Source organism: Ambystoma mexicanum, chromosome 12 (genome assembly GCF_040938575.1).
Source record: "Ambystoma mexicanum isolate Mex_15411 chromosome 12, UKY_AmexF1_1, whole genome shotgun sequence".
Classification (NCBI taxonomy): domain Eukaryota; kingdom Metazoa; phylum Chordata; class Amphibia; order Caudata; family Ambystomatidae; genus Ambystoma; species Ambystoma mexicanum.
Genome location: NC_090936.1, coordinates 139,260,992 through 139,285,260, shown reverse-complemented (window position 1 = coordinate 139,285,260; position 24,269 = coordinate 139,260,992). Strand labels below are relative to the sequence as shown.

General features: G+C 48.0%; 1 protein-coding gene across 1 annotated transcript in view; it reads right to left on the bottom strand.

Moving 5' to 3' along the window:
* CDPF1 (cysteine rich DPF motif domain containing 1) overlaps positions 1 to 24,269 on the bottom strand; it is a 292,088-nt gene that overhangs the window by 250,018 nt on the left and 17,801 nt on the right. Inside the window, exon 2 of the mRNA XM_069628180.1 lies at positions 19,417 to 19,545. Coding sequence (XP_069484281.1) covers positions 19,417 to 19,529 — 113 coding nt within the window. The 5' untranslated portion in view covers positions 19,530 to 19,545. The remainder of the gene's footprint in view (positions 1 to 19,416; positions 19,546 to 24,269) is intronic.

Here is a 24,269-nt window from a genome sequence, read left to right as displayed (position 1 = left end):
GGTGGTAAGGCGTGATCTTGTCTTGTAGGAATTTTGGGCCTGCATTGTGCACCGCTCGGTAGGTAATAAAAAGGAATTTGAAGGTGGCCCTCCATCCAATTAGAAGCCAGTGTAGGGTGCATAGAGCCGAAGAGATTTAGTCCCTTCGCCCCAATGCTAGAAGCAGTCTGGCAGCCAGGTTTTGTACTCTTTGGAGTTTAACTGGCATGCCAGTGCACCCAGGTAGCGGGAGTTCGCATAGTCAACTCTGGACATGACAATGGACATAATTGCAGTCAGTCTGTTCAGGGAGGTGAGGTAAGGGAAGATACGCTTCAGTAGCCAAAGGTGGAAATGACAGGTTTTGGATGTATTGCTGATGGGGTGAGAAAGAGTTAGGTCGAAGTCCATTGTGCAGCTAAGGTTTTTTACAGAGATGGTGGTCGCGGGAGGGAGGCTGAGTTAGGGTGGCCAGGGAGTCTGATGGGGAAATAGAGCCGATTTTCCACATACCATGATCTCCGTTTTACCTGGGTTCAGAAGGAGGTGGTTAGTTGTCATCCAGCGGTCAATGTCTGAGGGACACAGGATTTGTGTCAACCGCATAGTTATAGCAAGTGAGGTTGTGCGAGCGGATGATCCTGGAAAGGGGGAGCAGGTAAAGGTTTAAAGGAGGGCAGGGGGGCAGGCTTCTTGGGGTACACCAGTGTTTACTGGGTGCACAGCAGGGAGGAACGGAGTGGAGATGGGCGATTTGTTGTCTACTAGAGAGGAGTGAGGCTACCCAGGAGAGGGCTGTATCTCATATTCCTAAGGAGTGTAGTCTGTCAAGGAGGATCATGTGGTTGATGGTGTCAAACGCTACTGAGAGGTCAAGAAGAACAAGAGCTGTGCATCCTTCTGAGTCTGCTGTCACTTTGTGGTCATCCCAAATAGAGATCAGCATGGTTTCTGTTCCGTGGCGTGGATGAAAGCCTGATTGTGCAGGGTCTAGGAGATGGTTAGATTCAACAAAGCCATTGAGCTGTGAGTAGGCAGTGCAGTCAATGAGTTTTTCCAGGAATCTGGTGTTGGAGATTGGCCTGTAGTTACTTGGTAGTAGAGGGTCAAGGGATGCTTTTTTAAGTAGACGGTGACATGAGAAATTTTGAAGGAGTGTAGGAAGTTGCCGGAGATGAGGGGGTTGTTGGGAATGGGCCTTGCAAGTTCTCCTGCACAGGAGAGGGTGAAGATGTCTTTGAGGAGGAGTCGGGACAAGGGTCAAGGGGTGAGCCGGAGGTTCGGCTGGTGGATAGTAGTTTTGTGAATTCTCTGCTCGAGATAGGGTTGAAGAAGCAGAAAGAAGGGTTTCAGGGTGTGTGGAGGGTTGGGTCTGGTGGGGCCAGTGTAAAGAGGGTGGACAATAGGGAGAGTTTGGCGTTGATGGTGGCTATCCTGTCTAGGGGTGTTTTGTGGAAGTGTTCTAACAGCGATTTGCAGAGCGTTTGTGAGGAGGCAGTCGGGGCAGCGGTGCAGGGTGGGTTCGGGAATTCAGTGGTGATCCTATGGGGCTCTTTGCTCCGGCAGTTCATGATCCTTTTATTATATATGCTTTTTTTGTGTCTTTTCAGGGTTCTGATCTGTAGTTTCTATGGTGGAGGTTGAGTATTGATTTGCTTTGCTGGGTCCTACAAGCTCGCCATTTGCGCTCCAGGGAGCAGTTATGAATTTTTAGGAGTCTTCAGGAGGGGGGTGAACCATTTGGGAGGTCCTTTGAGGGAGGGAGCGGACATGGAGGTGGTTCATGGGATGAGAGAGTCATTTAGCCAGGAGTCGAAAAGCTCTATTGGTAAGTGTCTAGCTGTGGTCGGGAGTGACGTGAGGGCACTTAGTAGCATCTCGGACAGGTCAGGTTTTACTTTGACCTTGTTCCAGCACTTGAACTGAGATGTAGGGGTAGAGGATGGCATGGGGGGTGGCGGTGGTGTGAGGATGGAGAAAGATATTGCAGAGTGGTCTGTCCAGATGAGGGGATGGACGTGGAGATGAGGTCGGAGAAGCTGACAATGGAGTCGAGGGTGTGGCCAGCAGTATGTGTCCTCTGATCTGCTGGGTGAGTGCCTCTAGGCTGTTGACCAATGGTACAGTCATGGAGTTGTTGGGGAGGTCGAACCAGATGTTAGAATCTCCCAGTAGGGTGGGTGCTGGGTGGTTAACTAGAATGGCTGCTGGTGAGTCGCATAGGCTGTTGGCAAAGTGTCTGTCGTAGCCCGGGGCCTGTAAACAAGTAGGAAGCTGTGCAAGAGGGTAGGCAAGAGAGAGAGTTTGACTAGGAGGGATTCGTAGTTGGCTGTGCTGGGTTGTGTTTGAGTGTAGGTGATAGAGATGCGAGCTTTGTGCAGGATGGCTAATCCGCCTCCTCTGGAAGTACTGTTGTGAGTTATGAGAGAGTAGTCAAGTCTGAATGCTTTGTGAGCGATAGGATGAGGTCGTCCGAGAACCAGGTTTCGGTGATGAAGATAAGACAGGGGTTCTCGGGGGGGTTAGGAGATCAAAGATGCTGGATTGGGGCATGGCCAGCAGCGCGATGGGAAAAGTCTCTCCGGCTCCCGCGACCGTTAAACACATCCTGGTAAAAACGCATGATTCCTGCACAATATAAGACTACAAACACCCCTGACGGGTGTCGGACACCCCCCGAGTACAAGTGGGGTGGAAAGCAGCAGAAACCGCGGTTGCACAGAGCTGTGGGCACGAAGAACTCTGAATGGGCACCAACCAGCCCGCCTTAAAGATGGCCGCCTACTGGTGTAAACGAATACACTGAAGCCGGGAAGCGGGGCTGCACTGCAGCGGAGCCCTGTTCCCCACCTGCCTGCTGGCAGCATCGGAGGCAGAGCTCCGGCTCGCGGGCAGACTCTGGCGAGCCTTCCCGGAAGAACGAAAATTCAGCGCGCCTTTGCTGGTGCGAGACGCCCTGGGCCTTGGCGGCGGTGTCCCGCAGCCGACGCCGGAGGAAGGAGAGCGCGCACCCCCCAGGTAGCACCACAGGAGCCGAGCCCGGGAACTGCCGATGAGAAAGAGAATGAGCGGTGACGAGCACACTGGTCCAATCACGGGCCTGGTGGACCTGCGGTGCACTGGGGCACGAGAGCCCACCAACAGCTGGACTCGGCAGGGGCCTGGAGGAAAGCGGCAAACACACCACCCCAGGAGCGGGGCCTGGAGGCCTGCACCGTGCGGCAGCATAGGCGCAGTCAGCGCGCAAGGACGCCGGCGGCCCCTGCCAGGGGGGGGACTGCAGGAGCATTGTGCCTCAGAGGGACAGCAGCCACACTGCCTGAGGTAAGGGGACAAGAGCCCTGCAGCGAGGCACAGCCTTGACCACACCCCAGAAACACGTGGGCGATCCTGTGGGGAGGCAGTGAGGCCACGTGGCAGCCCGGCAGCCCTAACAACCATACCAACCCGTGCAGCGGGCAAGCGCACCGCTGGGACATACAGCAAGACAGGTTGCGCCTCTCACACAGCGGGCAGGCCTAGCAGGGTGGCTGCAGCCCCACAAGCTCGGCTGTGAAGCGACAGAGTGCCTCCTGGGTCAGCCACCCAAAAACCGCCCACTAGCATAACACCGAGACCCGGAGGGGAACCCCCCCATAAGGTGCATGACCAGCACACACCTCCTCATCCCGCTAAGGCACCAGAAAGTTAGCACCAAGGCCAGGGGCTAAGCATTGTAGACACAACCACGAGGCAATCAGACCAAGGTAGAAGGGCACACTGGTACTGGACTGGTCACATAGGTCATAACCAGACCCTACGCCGCAGAGGACCCCGAATGCAATCCCAGTGCCAACAGACCGCGCAGAATTGAGCGGACCAAACAACCCGCTATCCAGCTGCAATAAAGGGATCTCCGCGCAAAGCCCACATCCACAAGGCGCAACAAGAACCATGGGGAAAGACAGATCCAAAAGACTTCCCACCCAAAGCAGTATGGATCAATACACCATTCACCCGCCACAAGCTCCCGACCTCCACTCGCTATCCTCGGAGGAGGTAGAGACAGACAATACGATCTCCCTGAAGGACGTGATGGCCGGCCTAGTGGATTCCCGCACGTCAATGGAACACAAAATGCACGGAATAAGCATGGATGTGTCCCTCCTCAGGCACTGTGGAATCAGAAAATACAATATTAAGGCTTTTACACCATGCAAAGAGAAATACACCATAACAGGCTTGTAAAGATTCCCAGAATCTTTATTGCAATACTGTACAGTTTACAAAACAAAGTACACAAATAGCTATTTGGCCGTCAATACATCACAGAGACCACCAGCAGGGTTCAATGTGAGCAGTGAACAGGAATTGCTAGCTGGACATCAGCGTATTTATACAATTTCTTCATAACGATGTCCAGCCTCCTACAAGTTAATCATGCACTGGGCTAGGGTCGCGCCACGTTCATTCCTAATTTACATATCTCATGCATGCGGTTTACTTTTTAATACATTTGCTAACAAACACTATTATTCTCTGGGTTTAACTTTACACTCTTTACACATTTGTTTTAATACAGGTCAAACAGATGTTTCGCATGTCGTGTTCAAATAGCGTTATTGTTCTTGTAGGTTAACATTGCCGATTCAAGTAATCCCCTGATCCGAGGTCAACAAAGGACAAGGTCTACATTACCCTAACATGTAGCCTGCAGGCAGGTTGGACATTAACTCTCCTACAGAGGTTGAAGAGGTTAAAGTAAGAACAAGAGAACACAGGTCGGCCATTTTAGGCCATAGGAACTAAAATGTCGGCTTTAACCTAAAATGGAGGCTTGATTCACTTAAGGTCGCGACCTTGCAATACGGATTTCCTCGCAAAGCGACTGGGCATAGGCCAACATATACAATGAAGACGAAACAATATTATATCAGTTTTAACAGCACGACCTCCAAAAACGAACAGCACGCACTGGGGAGGCCGAACAACGCATTTACAACACAGAAGATGGGATTCACAACATGCAACAACAACTCCAAAGCGTTACATCCAAGCTTAAGGTGCTGTAGGACAGAATTGAAGATTGAGAGGGTAGATCTAGACCAACAACGTGTGCATACTCGGCATACCCGAGAAAGCAGAAGGCTCTTGCATGGAACTGTTTCTGGAGCAGTGGCTCACCGACCTGTTCGAACCGGACTCTTTCTCCAAGTTCTTTTCCATAGAGAGAGCACACAGAATGCCCTTGGGCAGGCCGGCACCCGGGCCCCCCCACGCACAGTAATAGCAAAGTTTCTAAACTACAGGGACCGAGACGCATTACTGCAACATGCACGCGCCAAGGGCACAATCACCTTCAATGGTTCCAAAATTGCCTTTTTCCCTGATTATACTAGGGAAGTGCAGAAAGCGAGACAATCCTTTGACCACCTTAAAAAGCAACTGTAAACAATGAGCATAAAATACGGTCTGCTTTTTCCCGCACAGCTCAAGATCTACCACAAGGGAACCACAGTCCACTTTAATGACCCCAAAGAAGCATGGCGCTGGGCTGAACAACACATAGAAGGAGACTGGTCAACCTCTCACGGCAGAAGGGGAAGAATCATAGACCACCGCCTGACCAGCAGCGAGCACCCCGACAGCCACGAGCACAAGACCCACCGGAAGACATAGGGAGATGACCCCCACCTCGACCTCCAACAGAGCCCCGATACTCAGCAGTAAATATGAACTGAATCATCGATCCATCTACAACACACCTTAACACCCAATCCAAGGTAACAAGAAACACTTGCATGATAGGGTCGCGGGGACGCCTCGTACCTGCACATTAAGGGCACCCCCCTCTGACAAATACACTCCACGTCAGTGCTAGCGGTGGTACCCCCCTAGGTATACTTCTCGGGGGGGGGAACTACCTGAACCTCAAGTTTAGTTTGTCCTATGTAAGTTGTCCGGTTGACAACTTGTAGTTCTTATGTTCGGGCGACAGATGCTTCTAGTTGGGAGGAGTATAGGGTGGGAGGTTATGGGTTTGTTGTGTTTAGTTATGAAAGGGGCAAGTCAAGCACGAAACATACTAAAGTCAAACAAGAGGGTAACAGCACATGAACGCAAAGTAGCCCGGCGCCGCCATCAGCAGCACAGACTTTCTCAGCCACAGACAGATATGGCATCACGTAACACCAATACCAACATAGCCAGAACGCTCAAACTCATGACATGGAAAGTCAACGGCCTCTGCAATGCAATCAAACGCCGTTTGGTAGGGCAATACCTGAATAGGCACGCACCAGACGTAGCATTTCTGTCCAAAACACACCTCGCGGACACAGAGTGTTCCCTATTAAAACGTACAAACTATAGACTCGCACTCCATGCAGGCTTCACAATGGGCTCACGGGGTGTCATGATACTGATGCACAAAAAACTCCCCTTACACCTGAACACAGTAACCCAGGACACTGGAGGCAGATACATATACGCGACAGGCACGCTCTGGGAGCACTCCATCACACTGCTAGCTATCTATGCACCACCCACTCTACTAACGCCGCTACTCACCGACATCTCCCCCCTGATCACAGAAGACACCTCCAACATTACGATATTAGATGGGGACTTTAATGAAGTCATGTACACAACCCTGGACCGCTCACACCTACGCAATAGAAATCCAAGTGTACCCACCAAACTTGCTACATTCACGAACGCCTTGGGCCTGTGTGATGTATGGAGAGATCTCCACCCCAACACCAGGGAATATTCCTTCCACTCTGGGGCCCACGCCTCGCTTTCCAGATTGGATAACTTTTTTCTCCCATCAACTGACTTACACAGGGCACAAGAAGCATGTCTGCTCCCCAGGGGCATTTCCGACCACTCCCAACTGGTGCTGAAAATCACAACATCCAGGCCGACCCCCCCCAGCCTAGCTGGCGCCTGAATAATTACTATCTGGATAATCCAGACCTGGTAGACAAGCTCCAAGAGACAACCAAAACATATTTCGAGCTAAACACAGAGTCCGCATCAGACCCCGAGTCACTATGGGAGGCCTACAAAGCAGTACTGAGGGTGGAACTCATCTCATGGAACGTCCGCACAGAGGAAACAATATCTACTCAAGGTACACGAAGCGGAACAACAGGTAAAACAGGCAGTGGAAATGCACATAACCCAAGACATGCCCGGTACGAACCGAGCCTTACTCCTAGCACAGAAGCAGCTCAAAAACACAGCACTAGATAACGCCAGGCACGCACACACGGCAATGCGGGCACGGGTATATGAAACGGCCGATAAAGCCGGTAAAATGCTAGTGTGGCTGGAACACAAGGAGCAGGGACGCAGCCATGTCTGGCAGCTACAACAAGCCCACTAGTGTCAAGTCAGGACATAACGCGGGGTTTCGCAGACTATTATGCTGCACTTTATAAGACACCCACCACCCGGGCAAACACTTCAATCATAGAGGAAATCAACTTCGCCACTTTAAACATAACATGACAAGAATTGCTGGAGAGGGATATCACAGAGGATGAGGTGTCGAATGCCATGTTAGGCCTCCAGGCTGGCAAGTCCCCAGGCCCAAATGGCTTCCCGATCGAGCTGTGGCGGAAGGTGGGAACCAATGTAATTGCCCCACACCTACTGCGAATGTACCAACACGCAAGGGAATGGGGCATCCCATCTCCAGACCTTAGGGAAGCCACAATAATAGTATTACCCAAACCGGACAAACCCCCTGAAAACTGCAGTTCATACAGGCCCATTTCACTTATAAATAGCGAAACCAAAATATTAGCGAAGATACTTGCAGCCTGACTGCAACAGGTCATCCCGTCCCTGGTCCACCCTGACCAATGCGGCTTCATGCCCCAGAGATCGACGCGCATGAACCTCTACAGACTGCATTCAGCACTCAAAAAAGCCGACAGCATTCAAGGCCCGCTGGCTTTTTTAGCAATCGACTTCGAAAAGGCTTTCGAGTCGGTGAGATTGGAGGCCATCTGGGACATAATGAGACACATGGGTTTTGGCGCAAACTTTATGAGCTGGGTGCAACTACTATACAAATGCCCAATGGCCAGAACTAAGGTCAACGGCTGGCAATCGGACCCTTTCAGACTGGGCAGAGGCACTAGGCAAGGTTGTCCCCTATCAGCCATGATCTTCGCAATTGCCATCAAACCCCTGGCTATCCTCCTACGAAACACACCACTCTGGGAGGGCTTCCGCTGGTCGGAGACATGGGAGGACAGAGTCTCACTATGCGGATGACCTGCTCATCTACTAGAAAGACCCACGCAACTCCTGCCATAGAGTTACACAAATGCTGAAGAGATACAGAGCCTTCAGTGGCCTAGGCGTGAACTAGTCCAAATCCATCCTATTCCTCATAGGTAGCATGGCAGCCACATGTCCCGCGGACTGCCCCTACCAAATCGTAACAGAACAGTTCAAATACCTCGGGGTAAAAATCACGAAGCATCTTACAGACTACACAGCATTGAACCTCCACCCAGCCGTGACGAGATTCGCAGAGGACACTCGCCATTGGATCTCTCTGCCATTGACACTGATGGGCAGAGCTGCCCTGTTCAAAATGATCGCTCTTCCTAAGTTCCTGTACATCCTGCAAAATGCACCGCTGCACATCCCACATCATTAATTCCTCAAAATAGACTGCATCCTTCGGAAACTACTTTGGAGCGGGGGCCACCCGCGGATTGCTCTCTCTACTCTTCAGAGGCCCGTCTGGGAGGGTGGGATTGGGCTGTCCAGACTGCAAACTTACTACCGGGCCAGCCAGTTGGCGCTGGTGAATGACATGCTCCATGCAGGAACCTTCCGCACATCAGATGGATCAACACTAACAGTATAACAACACCCCTGGAACTCCTGTATTGCGGCCTGGGCCGCACATCAGCTCCCAACATGGAAATGCATATCACACGAATCTGGGAGGAAGCACACCGTCACGTAGGATGGGACTCGAAACTGACACTGGCCCAACCTCTGTGGAACAACAGTCTTCTCCCCGAAATACAGAAGCTGCCTAAATGGCCCGTCTGGGCCCAGCGTGGTATCACCAAAGTTGGAGACGTAATGAGGGAGGAGAAACTGTCCCCGTTTGAAACACTACACTCTGAATTCGCCCTCCCAACCTCTGAGGGATACCACTATACTCAACTGAAACATGCATTGCACGCCCACCGACAGATCATCAGTGAAACGCCAGAATGCACCCCGCTAGAGCGCAACCTAGTCCAGGACCAAATAAAATGAAAAGTCACTTCAACTATGTACCACGTGATCACATCCTTTGCCACGCCTGAACTGGTCAGCCTGAAAGCCAAATGGGAGCGAGACGTGGGACCACTACAACCAGAGGACTGGACAGAAGCTCTGATGTACCCCCGGGAAGTGACCATTTCGTCAAGGCTCCGACTGGTCCAACTTAAGATCCTACACCGCACCTACTATCCAAGAGTGGCACTCTTCCGCTGGGGCAGGGCCTCCGACTCGCGATGTCTACGCTAAAAGCGTGAGGAAGGAACTTTCTTCCATATCATATGGGAATGCGACAATATACAGCAACTATGGCGGGAATGCTGTAACAAACTGTCCAGTCATGGGCAAGCCAATACAAAGGGGACCAAAACAGCTCCTGTTAGGGATTTCCGACTAATGTGATCTGACCCGATATGAGAAACTGCTCAGGTCAACCGCTACAGCGGTACTCAGAAGGAAAATTGCGCAGCTATGGGGATCGGAGAGAACACCCAGCTACGGCCAATGGGTCACAGACGTGGACATTTGTGTAGTAATGGAACGCAGGGTGTACGCAGCAAGGGGATGCCCGCAAAAAGCGAGTAAAATATGGCAGATATGGGAAGATGATAGCTAAGTACCCGACGTGATGACACAAGCAATATGTACTAAATGGGTGGGGCGATGCCGGGCTAGCAAGCCCAATACACACAAACTGTTTCATGAGATCCCTCATCGAAGACTTGATGGTCCGAGGGGCTGAGGCCCCATCCCCCTTTTTTCCCCTTTGTTGTTTTTATCCTCTATGTTTCTTTTCCCTCCCCTGCAATGCACAGTGTTATTTGTAATGCTTATTCATGTTTGAAAATCAAATACATTTTTTGATAAAAAAAAAAAAAAGATGCTGGATTGGTTCTTGGCTATGGAGCGGGCATTGAAGAGGGGGCAGGTGACTTTGTGAGAGGTAGAGGGGGCAGCGATTACCCGGGTGTCTTGAGTTTGGCCAGGCTGGGATGGTCGGGTCGTTGGAGGGATGGTTTTGGTAGTGGAGAGAAGGTTGATTGGGAAGGGCAGTGAAGTAGGACGGATGGAGGGAGATCTGGAGGGGGTACAGTAGTGGGTGCATGGAGAGTGCACAGGGCTAGGGACTGGGAAGAGGGGGCGGGCAGTCAGAGGTCTTAGACTTAATAGTGGCATGGGATGGGCAGTTTGGGTGGTGACGAAAGGCTTGGAGGGCTGAGCTGTGGTGGTGAGAGTTGGTGGGTAGTACAGAGGTGTCTGGGTAGGTGTTACGGATGGTGCACAAGGTCTGGGGAAGGGAGGGTACTGTCTACAGGGATGGGGTGGAGGCAAGGGTGGTAGAGGGGATGTTGTAGTGGGGGTAGACGAGGGGAGGTGGGTCGGGAGGTGTAGGACACGTGAGGCATGCAGAGTTGAGGGCAAAGGTCATCTACCTCTGAGTTTTGTTTGTTTGGGTGCCGAGGGACTGTGCGAGAGGGTGGGGTGGTCAGTGGGAAAGGAGGTAGAGGTAATGATTTGGGAAAGGGCAAGACGCGCCATGCTCAGCAAAGGGAAAGGGCTTGCCATGCTAGGCCATTTGGGAGTGGTCAGTGTGGTGGAGAGATTGGTAGGTAGGTGTGTAATTCTTGCAGATGGAGGTGTGGTCGGGTGAGGGAGGTGGCACCGGACAGTGGGGGGGCCGGGGCGGTTGGCTGTAAGATGTCACAGCGCCACTGGGATTCCTCTGGGATGGATGCGGCAGGAGTGGGGGACAGGTTGAGTGTGTGTCTGGGGGGTCTGTTTGGAAGGTGCAAGGGGACAGGAGGGGTGAATGGGTTGAGGGGAGCCTCTCCTTGTGCTAGAGATGAGCTGTGGCCAATGTCTGGTGGTCTGTGGGGTTGGCCAATTTCTGGTGGTCTGTGGGGTTGTAGCTGAGGGGGCGAGGAACATGGGGGGTGGGGAGAGGTGCTGGGTGTGTTTCCGAAAGAAGGCGCAAGGGTAAAGCGGGCAGAGGGGCCATGTTTTTTGGAGTGCCAGAGAGCTCCTCAGGTCTGTGAGTTGGATGCCGGGCGGTGGGATTCTTTGGGATGGGCAAGGCCTTTTGCCTGTGGAAGTGGAGGAGCTGAGGGGGACATTGAGGGAATGGGCCGCGGATGGAGCAAACAGTGCAGGGATTGGTTGTTTCTGGGAGCGCCAGGGTGCCACTCTGGTCTGGGAGTTGGAGAGTTGGCGCAGAGTGGATGTTGGATGCTGTGCGGTGTGAGTGAGGACCAGTGGGAAAGATGGATTCGAGGTTGGCTGAGAGCCAGGGCTGGTGGTTGGTAGGGGGTATGCAGTGGGCGACTCAAGGTGGGCCAGGGTGGTCCTCTGGTCAGCAGGTTTGAGGGTGAGTGATGAATGGTGGTGGCGATGGGTCGGTTTGTGTTCAGGAAGGAGGGTGCAAGGTTGTAGGATATGGCTTGGTTGGGGTGTGAATGGGACTGTCTGAGTGCTGTGTGTGTATGTGAGTGTGGGTAGTGTGTGGTGAGGTGGGGTGTGTATGTGAGGGATTCTGGGTATGTAATGGGTTCAAGAATAAGGGTGCGAGTGTGGGTGGAGAAGAGCGGATGTGGTGTGATCTGGGGTGGATGATTCTGGGAGAGTGTGGTAAGGGGTTTGAGAAAGACTGTGCGAGGGTGGGTTGTGTCGGACCGATGTGGTGTGTTCTGGTGTGCTTGAGAGCTGCTCCTGTAAGTGGGAGTGGGTGGATGTGGCGAGTGGTAGTGTGAGCGTATGTGAGTCTGGGTGAGTGTGGTAGTGATGTACAGGAGGGTGAGGTGGGATGGGTCTAGATAATGCCTGGCTTGAGGGTGTGCTGATTGCCATTGTCAAGTAACGGTGAGGCTGGAGATGGGCGGGTTGGCGGCAACTGGGGGTGGCTGTGATTTCAGATAATACTATAGAGGGAAGGGCTAGATTTGAGAGAGTCTTATCAGTGTGCGAAGATGCCCTGAGATGAGGCAACAGTGACTAGTGCACAAGGGTTTTATAAAATAGGGGCACAAACAGTAAATGAAGTAATACCTATGTATGGCACACCTGGATAGAGGGAGAAGGGCCCAAGATGGGTGCACAACAGTAAAACTAGTAGCCCCTAGAAATGGGATAATGGGACCTAAAAAGGGGCACAACAGTAGCTGTAGTAACACCTAGATCTGTGAGATCTGCATAGAGGGAGAATGACCTAGAGATGGGTGAACAACAATAAAAACCAGTAACTCTTATATAGGAATGCCTGGACCTAAAATGGTGGCACAACAGTAAATGCAGTGACACTTACCTTTGGGACACCTGGACAGAGCAAAGAAGGGCCTAAAATGGGGGCACAACAGTAAATGCAGTACCCTCTAAATTTGGGATACCTACGCCTAAAATGGGGGCACAACAGTAAATGCAGTAACACCTAGCTTTAGGACACCTGGGTAGCAGGAAAAGAGCCTAAATATGGGTGCACAACAGTAAATGCAGTAACGCTCAAATTAGGGATACCTGGACCTAGATTGTGGGCACAGGGGTAAGTGCAGTAACAGCTAGGAATTATGGTTCATCAGAGCAATCTGCCCAATTGCGAGATACGGTTGACCAACACAATATGGTAAAATGCAGTATATGGCTGACTAGCACAATCTACCCAAGTGAGAGCTATTGCTAAGTGACACAATATGGCAAGATAAGAGATATGGTTGACTAAAACAATCTACCTAGGTGTCTGATGTGGCTAAGTGCACAATATGGCAAGATACAAGAATATGGCTAATTAACATACTCTACCTGGTTGTACGATATGGCAGAGTAACACAATCTACCTAGGTGTGAGATATGGCTATAACATTATGGCAAGATACGATATATGGCTGACTAACACAATCTACCTAGGTGTGAGATAGCGCTAGTTACCACAGTTGGTCCAGGAGCTAGAAACGGCTAACATGCAAATGTTCGGCAGACTACAAACTTTTAGATAAAAAAAAGATAGGTTGAATAGTTTAATGGGGAGCAGTTATGGTTGGTCCCTCTGTCCGGCCCTTGCTTACATGGTCAGTCACTGCTAGTTGACTGGTTGACACATGCGCTGCAGGCTGTGCTGGCAAACACTGGCAAACACGATCTGAATCTGCTTCTGCAGGAGCTGCCCTTCGCATTGGGGCCCTTAGACAAGGGGACTGCACAGGCAGAGGGGCTGCCCTGATGGGTTGTGTAATAAGGCAGTATGGGCCAATAAGGGCAGGGGGTGTTCGGGAGGCGGGAGCAGGGCCAGGAAACCACAAGATCGGACCAACATCGCTCAGAGCGCGAAAGGGACAAACAAATTGTTTAAATGGATGGCCGAAATGCAGAAAATGTTGTTTCAAATGGCACACACATGACTGTCTCATCTCGGGCCAGCTACCAGAAGTGGTCCAGTGAGGCGATGGAGGCATCTTTTAGCCCACGCTCGTATGTACTAAACAGATGCCCAATCAGGGTGGGTCGGGAGGTGGGAGCATGGCTGGGAAACCCGGAAAACGCAAGATATGACCTACAGCACTCGGAGCGTGTGGGGGACAAACAAATTGTTAAAATGGATGCAGAAATGCAGAAAACATTATTTCAAATGGCACAAACACCAGGATGGCTGGTTGCAATGTGCTTGACGTTCCCAAATGCAGGACACTCTACAGTTTCTGAACCTCTAATAATCTTAAAAGAAATGCTCAACTAGCAATGATATGGCCCGAAGACGCACTCCTCCATCTGCACGGACGACATATACGATGCCTTCACAATCATTAAAGAAGTGTCATGTAGCCTGAAGCTTAGGAAGATACATTACAAAATTATTCAGAGAGCCTATTTTACCCCAGCTAAGCTCTACGCAATAGGGCTATCTTAGTTCTCTAACTGTTGGAGGCACTGCAGAGCAATAGGCGCTGTGGGTCATATCCTATGGACTTGCCCAATCGTCTGCCAATGTCGGTGCACTTTCTCCAGACATGTGGCCACTCTAGAGGTATACGACATACCCCTGATGCCCAGCGCTATACTATTTGGGCTTGAAAGGGAGGAATGGCATGATGACTCACTGGCACGTAAAGTGCTACACAATGCATTGCTTTCTGCACGTAAAGCACCATTGATGGAGTGGAAAACACCAACCCCACCTAGCACACAGACTTGGCTTGCCCTGCTAGCTAAACTTTCGGATGCAGAGCAATCTCGTTTTAACAGACTGTGACACCCACCCGTGCAGACAAGTTTGTGGTATAGCGTCCACCTTTATCCGAGTCTCCACATATGGCTAGGCTACATATCACATGAGCATGGTAATACAAACAGGGATATACCCTTTGCTAATACCACCCAGCATACATGTTTAAATACGATCACCCTACTAACCATTTGCTACCCTGCACCATAGGCTGAATATTGCATTGGGAGGCGGGAGTGAGTTTGTGGGGGGGTGAGGATTTGGATAGGCGGTTGTTATTGTTATGATACCTGACAGTGTATTATATTGCTGGGCTGTTTCAAGGACCGTGTTAGATTAGGTAAATCACTGCTGGAGTATGCATTTGTTATTCTATTTCTTATTTGTTTTAACCCTTCACCTACCCAGTTCGATTGGATTGACTCATGGCATATATACTGTACAACCGCCTTATATGCTGCAATGTCACAGTATAGCGGTCTCAGTTTTTGTTTCTTTGTTTGCAATATAACCACAAAAGTAATGGGTGGAAGTTTTTGAATGAATCTGAACCACTGGCATTGCTCTCTCACATAGTGAGACAAACTATAAGCACAAAAGTGATGGGTGGAAAGTTTTGAATGAATCTGAACCACTGGCATTGCTCTGGGCAACCTTCCACAGCACCGTTGTTTAGCCTTTCTGCGCCGTTGCAAAACAAAACCAGCCATATACAAATCAGTCAGGTACTACCACCAATGGTAGCAGCCCAGCCCGAACTGCTAGGCCAGGTTCCCTCTACACAGAAACACAAGCAACCTCATACTGTTTTCAGCCTTGTTGGGCCTCCTCAGTGAGGTGCAGCTTAGTTCCCTATGGCACAGCGAGCAAGGGACCCATGTCTTCGTTTGCAATAACCATAATAAAAAGATTTAACAAAAACAAAAGATCTGTAGTTGTTGTAACTAAACATGTTGCATTTAATTTGTGATCGAGTCTGGAAGTGTGTTTTGCTTCTTTTGGGCTCTACCTATCTAGTGAGGTATCAAAGAATAAGTTAAGGTTGGGCCCTGATTATTTTTTTTATTGACCTTAAAAGAGGCAAGGTTGCGCCTGGCCATTGGGATTCTAACCTGTGACCTCTACATTACATATAGATGGCTGCAGAGAGCACATGAACCTACACATATGCACTTGTTAAGTTTATTTGGGAAGGTACAGCACTACTGCGATTTCTAATCTAAGGCTTTTTGATTTATTTTCTGTTTTCAATATTCATTTACGTTTAAATCTTTAAATCTTGGCCTCAACATTTGGTTCCATTAAGGGCCTCCTGCTTCTCACTTCCAAATCCAAATTAATGTTTGCACTAGCAAGGAACATTCAATCATAATTTAAAGGGGAGGCTCACTCAAAAATGTTATTCTTGTAAAAGATGGCCCATAATAAAAAAATATACATAAAGCATATTTTTACAAAAGTTTCCTATGTAAGGTTTTCAGCAAATAAGCCTCAAAGTCATACATTCCAAGCACTAGGAGGCATCCATTTTGTGAAATGAATGAGCCTCCTGTGCTTATGTTAATTAACTCTGCTCTTGCAGCAATAATCAAGCAAGAGCTCACTACTGGGAGCTTTTGCTTATTGCTGCTGGAGAGGAGAATGCTGGCAGACTACGGCCTGCCAGCGTTGTATTGATAATTGCAGTTACTTTCTTTTTAAGCTTCCAGGGCTCCCCTGCAATTATCATTACAGCGCTCGCATGCTGCAGCTCTCCGGCAGCAATAAGCAAAAGCTCCCAGTAGGGGGTTTTGCTTGATTATCGACACGAAAGCCGAGTTAACATAATTATAATTGGATATTTATAACGCGCTTAATACCCAGAGGTTTCTAAATACAGACCCAGAGATCAAACATGTGTAGTTCCGCGTTGTCTTGCTTCCAAGGGAAGCACGTTGCCCCTGAGCTATCCTGCCGAGCACAGGAGGCTCATTAATTTCACAAAATGGATGCCTCCTAGTGCTGACTTTAAGGCTTATTTGCTGAAAGTTTTAAATAGGAAATTTTGTAAAATATTTTTTAGGTATATTTTATATTATAGCCCATCTTTTGAAAGAATACAATTTTTGATTTAACTCCCCCTTTAAACCTACTTTTAAACCTAAGAGCCAGCCTAAATACATTTTATTTTATTAGTTTGTCCATCATATTCCTTTGCCTCGTGTTACCAAAGGTTCTACATTGAAATACTGACTAAACGAGGTGAGACCCCCGCACGCCCCCACATGCCCCCTACCTTAATTTATTCCCTTAACCCACAACCCATATATTGTTCGTGCAAATACGTTTTTAAAATTCTATTTAAAAAATGCTGCATTTTCAGCCTCATTTTTTGTCTAGCTTTTTTTAGGGACTACCTTACCAACAGCGTTTGTTTGTACACGCACTACTCCTACTAGACCAATATCCTAGAATAAATATTCTGACCTGTACCTGCAGCACTATAAGTTGCCATTTCGGGTTATTAAGCCTACATATCGTCAAGGATTGCCCATGCACTCTCTCGCTTGAGCCCCTTATATGCCCAACACCACATCATTTTTATTGTATATTACTCCAAAATTGCGTTGGAAACACAATCTGTATTTTATCACTACACATACATCATGGTTTTGATTCTTGCTAGCCTTTCAGCAATGTATTTTGGAATAGCAAGCATCCGTACCAATACCAGACATTTCCCTCTGCTGCACCCCCTCCATCTGCAACCTCTTTTTCGGAAACATCCAAAAAGACTCTTTAAAATCCCGAATGGGATATTTGGCCGAATTTCGTCTGTTCAAAAATTCCCAACAGATGAAAAGTTCAACTAAATCCCCCATTCGATGACAATGGGATACGGGGGCTGCAGGTGTGTCAACAACCAGGGAGAAGGCAAACTGTATTTTGTATTTCTAATAACAAAGGTCGCTTCACAGATGTATGACGCAGGTAATGATTCTTCTCATGCTTATGCCTTGCTGCATAAGGTCCTGTCCAGGATGATGCCAGTACTCCACATTGACCTGAAGAAAGTATCTTTGTCAACTTTCCCCATGAATTTGAGTGGCAATGACTCGGCCAAAGTTATAACGTCCTGGACGAAGGTGAACTTTGCATTGTAGGACATGGCACTGGACATGAACCTTGTGCCCTAACAACATATAAAATGTATAGAAGGGTAGCTATCAATTATGGGAATACTCCATGGAGAGGTCCCAAGTGGCATCTGACAGACAAAGAGAGCGAAGCTCGAGTTGTCTATATTGTCGCATGGAACCCGGGGGTGAAATGCACTCTGTAGTTGAAAGCTACCTATGTTATGTTATGTTAAAGGTTCTTGTACGGCGCACTGTTTCCACTTGGCCTGGTCTCCTGGCGCTCTGGCGGATTTGTAGGGCACGGGCAGTGGCAGGGTTTGTTAGTCAGATTGAGCAGGAAAAGAGCAACAGAGCTTTGATGTGCTGTTGGCAGCTTCAGTTCGGAGATACCGGACACTGAGCATTGGTGTGTTTTTTCGGCTGGTAGCAGTCATGTGGTGTTGAGGTGAGATTGTGTATGGTTTGGTTTTTTGTTGGATGTAGCGAAGTTGATGTAGATTATGGTACAGTAGAGGTATGGTTGTGTTTAGTTCAGAGTTTGAGGCTGAGTATGCAGAATGGTGAGTTTTTAGTGTGGTTGGTTAGTAGCAATACATGTCATGCCATCAACAGTCCATCTAAGTGTGACACATTAATGTTCCCAACAATCCATTCATATATAATTTTATGTTGTGTATGGTCCCTCATTCGCCTCTTTCCAACTCCAGTCGTGTACCTCATGGACCAGCAGTGCAAAGGGTGTAGACCAGAGGCATTAGGGACTATATACAACATCAAAAATACCAAGTGCCTCATTTCAAGGTTGGCGGTGTGGAAACAAAGCGCACCAAAATTGCAGTCATTCCATTACCACCAATTTAACAACCATTTCCTGCAGGTCAAATTGTGAGTTTGGAGTAAAAGTGAAAAAAAAATACCTCCAACGATTGCTGAAGGTTTTTCATCCACTTTCCTTCCAAAAAATTGAAGATTTTCCATTGGCAGAATTACCGCCCGTTGTAAATCCCCCCCCACCCCCAAGTACTCTTATGGGCTTCAGGAATAGGGATCAAAGCTGCAATTCTGCCACTTGAAATCATGCAGGTTTAACGTGATTGTGGATGGCGGAATCGGTAAACGAGTTGGTGGTATTTCTACTTACAATACTGACAAACTTGTAATGAGGATTCAAGTTCCCTCTCCCCTCACCCCAAAGCACTATAAATAGCTGATAGCGAGAATTCTGTATGTTCCTGCAGTGACGTCATAGCAGGAAACTACACGATTTGGAAATGGAAACAGTTGCTAATGCTAGGCTAATAGCTTCTTAGTGAGGCCACACACATTATTATTTCCCATACATAAATAAGGGAATTGCATTCTGACACAATGGCCTGACCGTTTACACACACAAGAAACCCTAGGAAAACAAACCCCAGACCCATTTGGAAACTAAAGGGAGGATGCCCCCATTATACACCACAGAGATCAATGGACCCGGCTGGTGAGATCTCTGGTTATTTTTTAGTAAGAACTGAAATGCTAAGTAACAGAAGAAAGAAAATGTACATTTATTATACCAATGAAAAAGAGCCATCGGCACTGGGAACATATTGTTAAGCTTTCACTGTAACGCAAACGTTGTGTGTTAATTACTTATTCGAATTTGCGACTTAAATTCAGGTAAAAAAGAATAATGTAAAACATTTTTATTTTTAATGATAAAAATGAAAACATTCAAACAAATAAAAAATAATCGCACCACATTCCCAAATCTCAAATAGGAACGCATAAATAGGATTACAGGGCTGCGGTAAATGCTGAATACTTTAAAGAATCATCAGTACTTACACTATGGAACGCGTGTTTGGAGGTTTCTGCCCAAAATAACTGTAAGGTGCCGTTAACTTGCATAACTGACATCGGAATACCCCTTTCGGCTGAACGTCTACTCTGGACTCCATTCCGTACACACGAGCGCTGTATTAACAACAAACATAATTCTTATGGTGAAATATTGGTTAAAAAAAACATATTTATCTTGCTAAAGGCCACTGTTTGATTGGACCAGCAATTAAAATGAAAAAGAGCCTCACCACTGATGTAATGTCGTGAGTGAAGCCTTCACTGAGAAGTCACATGACCATGAAGGGAGCCTGCGGCCAGGGGAGCGGCGGGCAGAAAGGGAGGGGCAAAAAGGGCACAGACAGTTACGTGCTGGAAAGGGAAGAATACAGATGTGTGAACCTGCGCCCCTTGTGTCTGTGCCGAATTTATGTTGAATTGTTTTGCCGTGTGGGGGAGATCACATTGGCAACGAGGGCAGTTGGTCCGCTCAGGCCATTCAGGGGCAGCCGTGTCAGGATCATCAACCAATGTGCCTTTTAGGTAAGAATTGGTGTAGTAACACGTGTGTGGGACTATAAAACACTTACCTGCTTGGTATTAGGTAACCCACCTTTTGGTATAGTTCTGTACTAAACAAGTTGGTAGTGTGACTGAGCAGCCAGGCCTATCTCAAGAGGGGTGCATGTGAACTTAGAGCTGTAGCAATGAAATTCGCAAATACAAGTAACCAAGTAACACTTACACTCAAGGTTTCAGTTATAAATAGTTATTTATTTAACACCTGTTTTTAAATAAGCGTTCTTTGAAAAGGGCAAGATACGTAACATTGTAAATATACTTTAAAATACATTTCAGAATTAAGCAAGTTGTGGATACTCTTTGGATATGCTTATTACCACACTTCCTAAACCCGGAGGTGACTTCATTCACAAGGACAGTAGTGGCATTTATGTATCACTAGTTATACTTTGCAGATTCTGAGGTTGCAGAAAGAAGAGATTTAAGGAAGGAAAAAGGTTAAATAGGTTCTCAGTATGTGCGCGGACAACTAAATCTTCCAATGAAATCTACACAAGGCTTTCACAGCAATAACAGTCTAAAACAAGTTACCACCTATGAGTCAATGGGAGCACAGTATATTTAGCAGAGGCACTTATTAGATAAAAAGTCTTGCACAAGGTTAGGGAGAGAGTTTCTAGAAAAATCACTTGTAGGGTCACAAGCTGTTAAGCCTGTGAAAAGCAGAGTTGGATTCAACTCTAAGGGTAAGCTACTGCAAGTCTCAACTGAGAAAAGAATAGCTCAAAGACACGGAGGTAAGTACCCAAAGTCTAAACACTACCTCTGGTTTGCAGAGTGCTCCAGCTGGATTCTGTCCTGTTGCAGCAATGCAGACCCCGGGTTCCTGAGCCTCAGTCGTGGGGACAAGAGGGAGAACATCTGGGGGGCTACTGCAGTGGCAATTTGGAAGTCGTAGGCAGCTACAGACTCTTTTCGGATCAGCAGCACTTCATGGTTTCAGCACTCAGTAAACAGCACCACCACAGATCTCGAATACCGGTTGGGCTTCCTTCACTCCTTGATTCCTGCACTCTGATGGGGGGACTAGAGCTCTGGTCATCCTGCTTCTGGAGGGTCCTTAGGAGACTCCTGGAGCTTCTGGCCGGATTTCAGACGATGCACTCGACTACGGATTTCTCGAACCCTGGCACTCGGTTCTTGTAGCAGCAAAGAAGTACAGTCAGTCAGGGAAGATGGTCCAGTGGAGTTCGTCTCGGGGTTAGTTGGTCCCACTAACCCAAGGGAAGAAGTTGTCCCTTCCGGAGCTTCTATTGTCGATTAGAAAAAGGAGTTTCAGCACAGCAGCTGGACTTCACCGGCAATTCAAAGGTCAGGGGGATGCAGCTAGCTTCGTTCGCTGTTTCTTCGTTGGGTGCTTCACCCAGTGGTCGACTCAGACTCTAGTCCCAAAATCCTCACCTTTTTAGCAGGTTTCTCCCATTCATGCACAGCCTAGGCTGTCAATCACACAGCAGAGTGGCAAGGACAGCCAACCAGCCAGCCAATCAGGACTGGTTGCATTCAGGCATTCCTAGAGACAAAGGACAGGGAGGTTTTGGGAATCTCCCTCACATCCTACCTTTACAGACACATTGGAGCTAGAGGCGGGCTTCAGGGCTGAAGCCCGCCAAAGGCAAAATGAATAAAGGGCTCAAATCTGCCTCGACACACACAGTAAAACCCAAGAAAGACCTCACAAACAGAAAATGGCAAAAAAAAGAAGACCGGGCCATTTTGACAAAATGGTCACCCATGGGTGCTATACTGCAGCTGAGAGTTCAGCCTGCGGTAGAAAGCAAAATGGTAGGAAAATTAAACCACTGCTACCAGCCATTTAAAGTAGTGAGGGTATTATAAAAATGTTTACATGAGAGAGTAGTGTAGGGGAGGATTGGTCCAAAAGACCCCCCCTTGCCTACATCCCCTCCGCCGGTGAGAGCCATGGCTCATCAGGCGTCCCCTCCTTACCACCAGGGCCCAGGTGGTGGATGGCTCACCTGTTGAAGACATTGCCCAAACATATTGAATTTAGCTAGGCCTCAGAAACCATTTTGTCTAATACATTTGGGAGCTGTGGTGTATCGGTGCATTTTAATGCTCTTTGAGATGGTTGGTGACCGCCCTTCTTATATTACAGATTGGTTCTGCGTCCTCTTTTGTAATCATCTGCAGACTTGGTTGTCATTACAAGGGATTTCCTCCCCTTGCCCCACGTTGTGGGTGGCTTCACTTGCGTGAAGGTAATTTTTATTTAATATATCCTGAACAATTCATGACTGTTGTCCTGTAGTGATCTGTGGCTCATTGGTAGTGTGATGTGTCCTTTCTAGGTGTGACGATATTTTCGGCGGATTGAGACGCCTTTTGAAGTATCTTGGTTTTTCAATTAAGAAAAATTAGCCTATCTGTCATTTACAGACGTGCGTTGAAGATTCACCACATTAAGGTAAATCTAACTGGTTTAATTTCTAAACCTTTTTGTGGAATTTTTCTCTTGACTGAGTCAACTCCACTTTTACATTTGGTAATACCCCCTCCCCTGTGGATCTGATTAGTTTCCTCTGTTTCCCTTCTTTGCAGGCTGGTTGCCTGAAACTACCCATTCAACACGGTGTTGAGAAGAATAGTGGATGTTTTAAAGGTTCCCCTGAAGAATGTTTGCCCGAAAGGGGCTTTAAAGAACAGAAACATGTTGGGATTATATGTTGTTTTAGTGACACATTTAGGTCTTTTCTATGTACTGTGATATGTGATTTCGTCTGTGTCCATTTGTAAGTGGTTTATTTGAAATTTAGCTTTTTAGATTTTGTAGGTTTTAGTGGTAGTTTTGTACACTGTGTTAGGTGTGGGTAGTATCTTATGTTTTAATTTAAATATTCTGTATTAAACAAAAATGTTTTTTGAAATTTGGAATGTTGCACGCAGTCTATGTTGTCAAGACCTGTAGTGCCGGAGAATCTGTCAGAGAGAGAAAGTTTACCATCTTATCCTTCTTTTATAATATAATCTATGTTCCTATTGGTGGAGTAAGATGTGGTACATATAAATAGGATCCTGTGTACCTATTCGATTACACGTGAGCTCGGCGCACTACAGCGCGGCCCCCACCTTTGAAGAGTTTCAATTATCCCTGTGGTCACAGCTCCCTGGCAGATCCGCTGTGAGCCTGTTCCCACGAGCAAGACGGACATGAGCTAGTGTAAGATACCAACACTGTAGCATTTCACCTTCCGCTGTGTATCACTGCTCCCAACATGACCCGGCCAGCAGAGCCTGGATGGAAAAAAGAACTGTAAAATAGCCCTCGGAGAAAAGCAAAAGTTCCCAAATACTAATGCCAAAACTACCTGCGATAGGCGCATTTTCTCCACAAACCTCTTTTGGTTACGAAAACCTGTAAAATGTATAAATATGGTAGAATGCATGTTTACATGGCATTAGCAATGAAGCACCCACACCACTACAGCTATGTACAAATAGTAGAAGCGCCCCGGGGGGTTATTTGTTATGCGTATCATTGAAAAGTTTACACCCCACGGTCCCGCACCATAACCAAACTAATGCTGCTAGAGTGCAAAGAAAGACAAATGCAACCATAATGAGGGCTCATGTGAAGGACGCGCGGGAATGCACCATTCATGTGTGTATGTCCAAGCCCCTTATGTGCCACTACCGTCACGTACGGTGGCGAGTCGTTTTCTATGTGCTCCACCAACCTCACTACTACCTCACTTACTGCAAATGTATATGCATATAACAAAATGTTGTAGTTGTTAAAACATAGTGTACAAATAATGTGCTCGGACTGGCTATATTTGAGAGGCATTTAGCGAAGTTAAAATGTAAGCTTTGGAATGATTCAATGAGTATTGTATACTATTCGAATGTTTATGATGCTTTCACCTAAAATCGGCAACACACGAGGAAGATACCTTTTGTGAATATGTGCAAGGTCATTCCCCCTCCCTCCCTGCGAAGCCTGCCAGACGAGAGAGCAAAGGGCCGCGCCGCTCCACCTCCCCCAACTAGGCTGGAGCCGCTTCAAAGATTTGTAGTTCCCTCTGCAGCACCCAAGGCCACGGCCCGCCACCTGCATTATTTACAGCCCAGCAGTAAACCTCCGCCTGAATACACAAATCCAGAGGCGCCCTCTCTTAAACCCCACAACCCACCGGATCACCTTAGGTTAATGGCCCCTGTAAAATTAGGACACCCAATATTATGGCAACATTACAGCAACACATTCATAACGACTTCTAACAAGACAGGAGGACATGTACCGTCTATCCCATGCC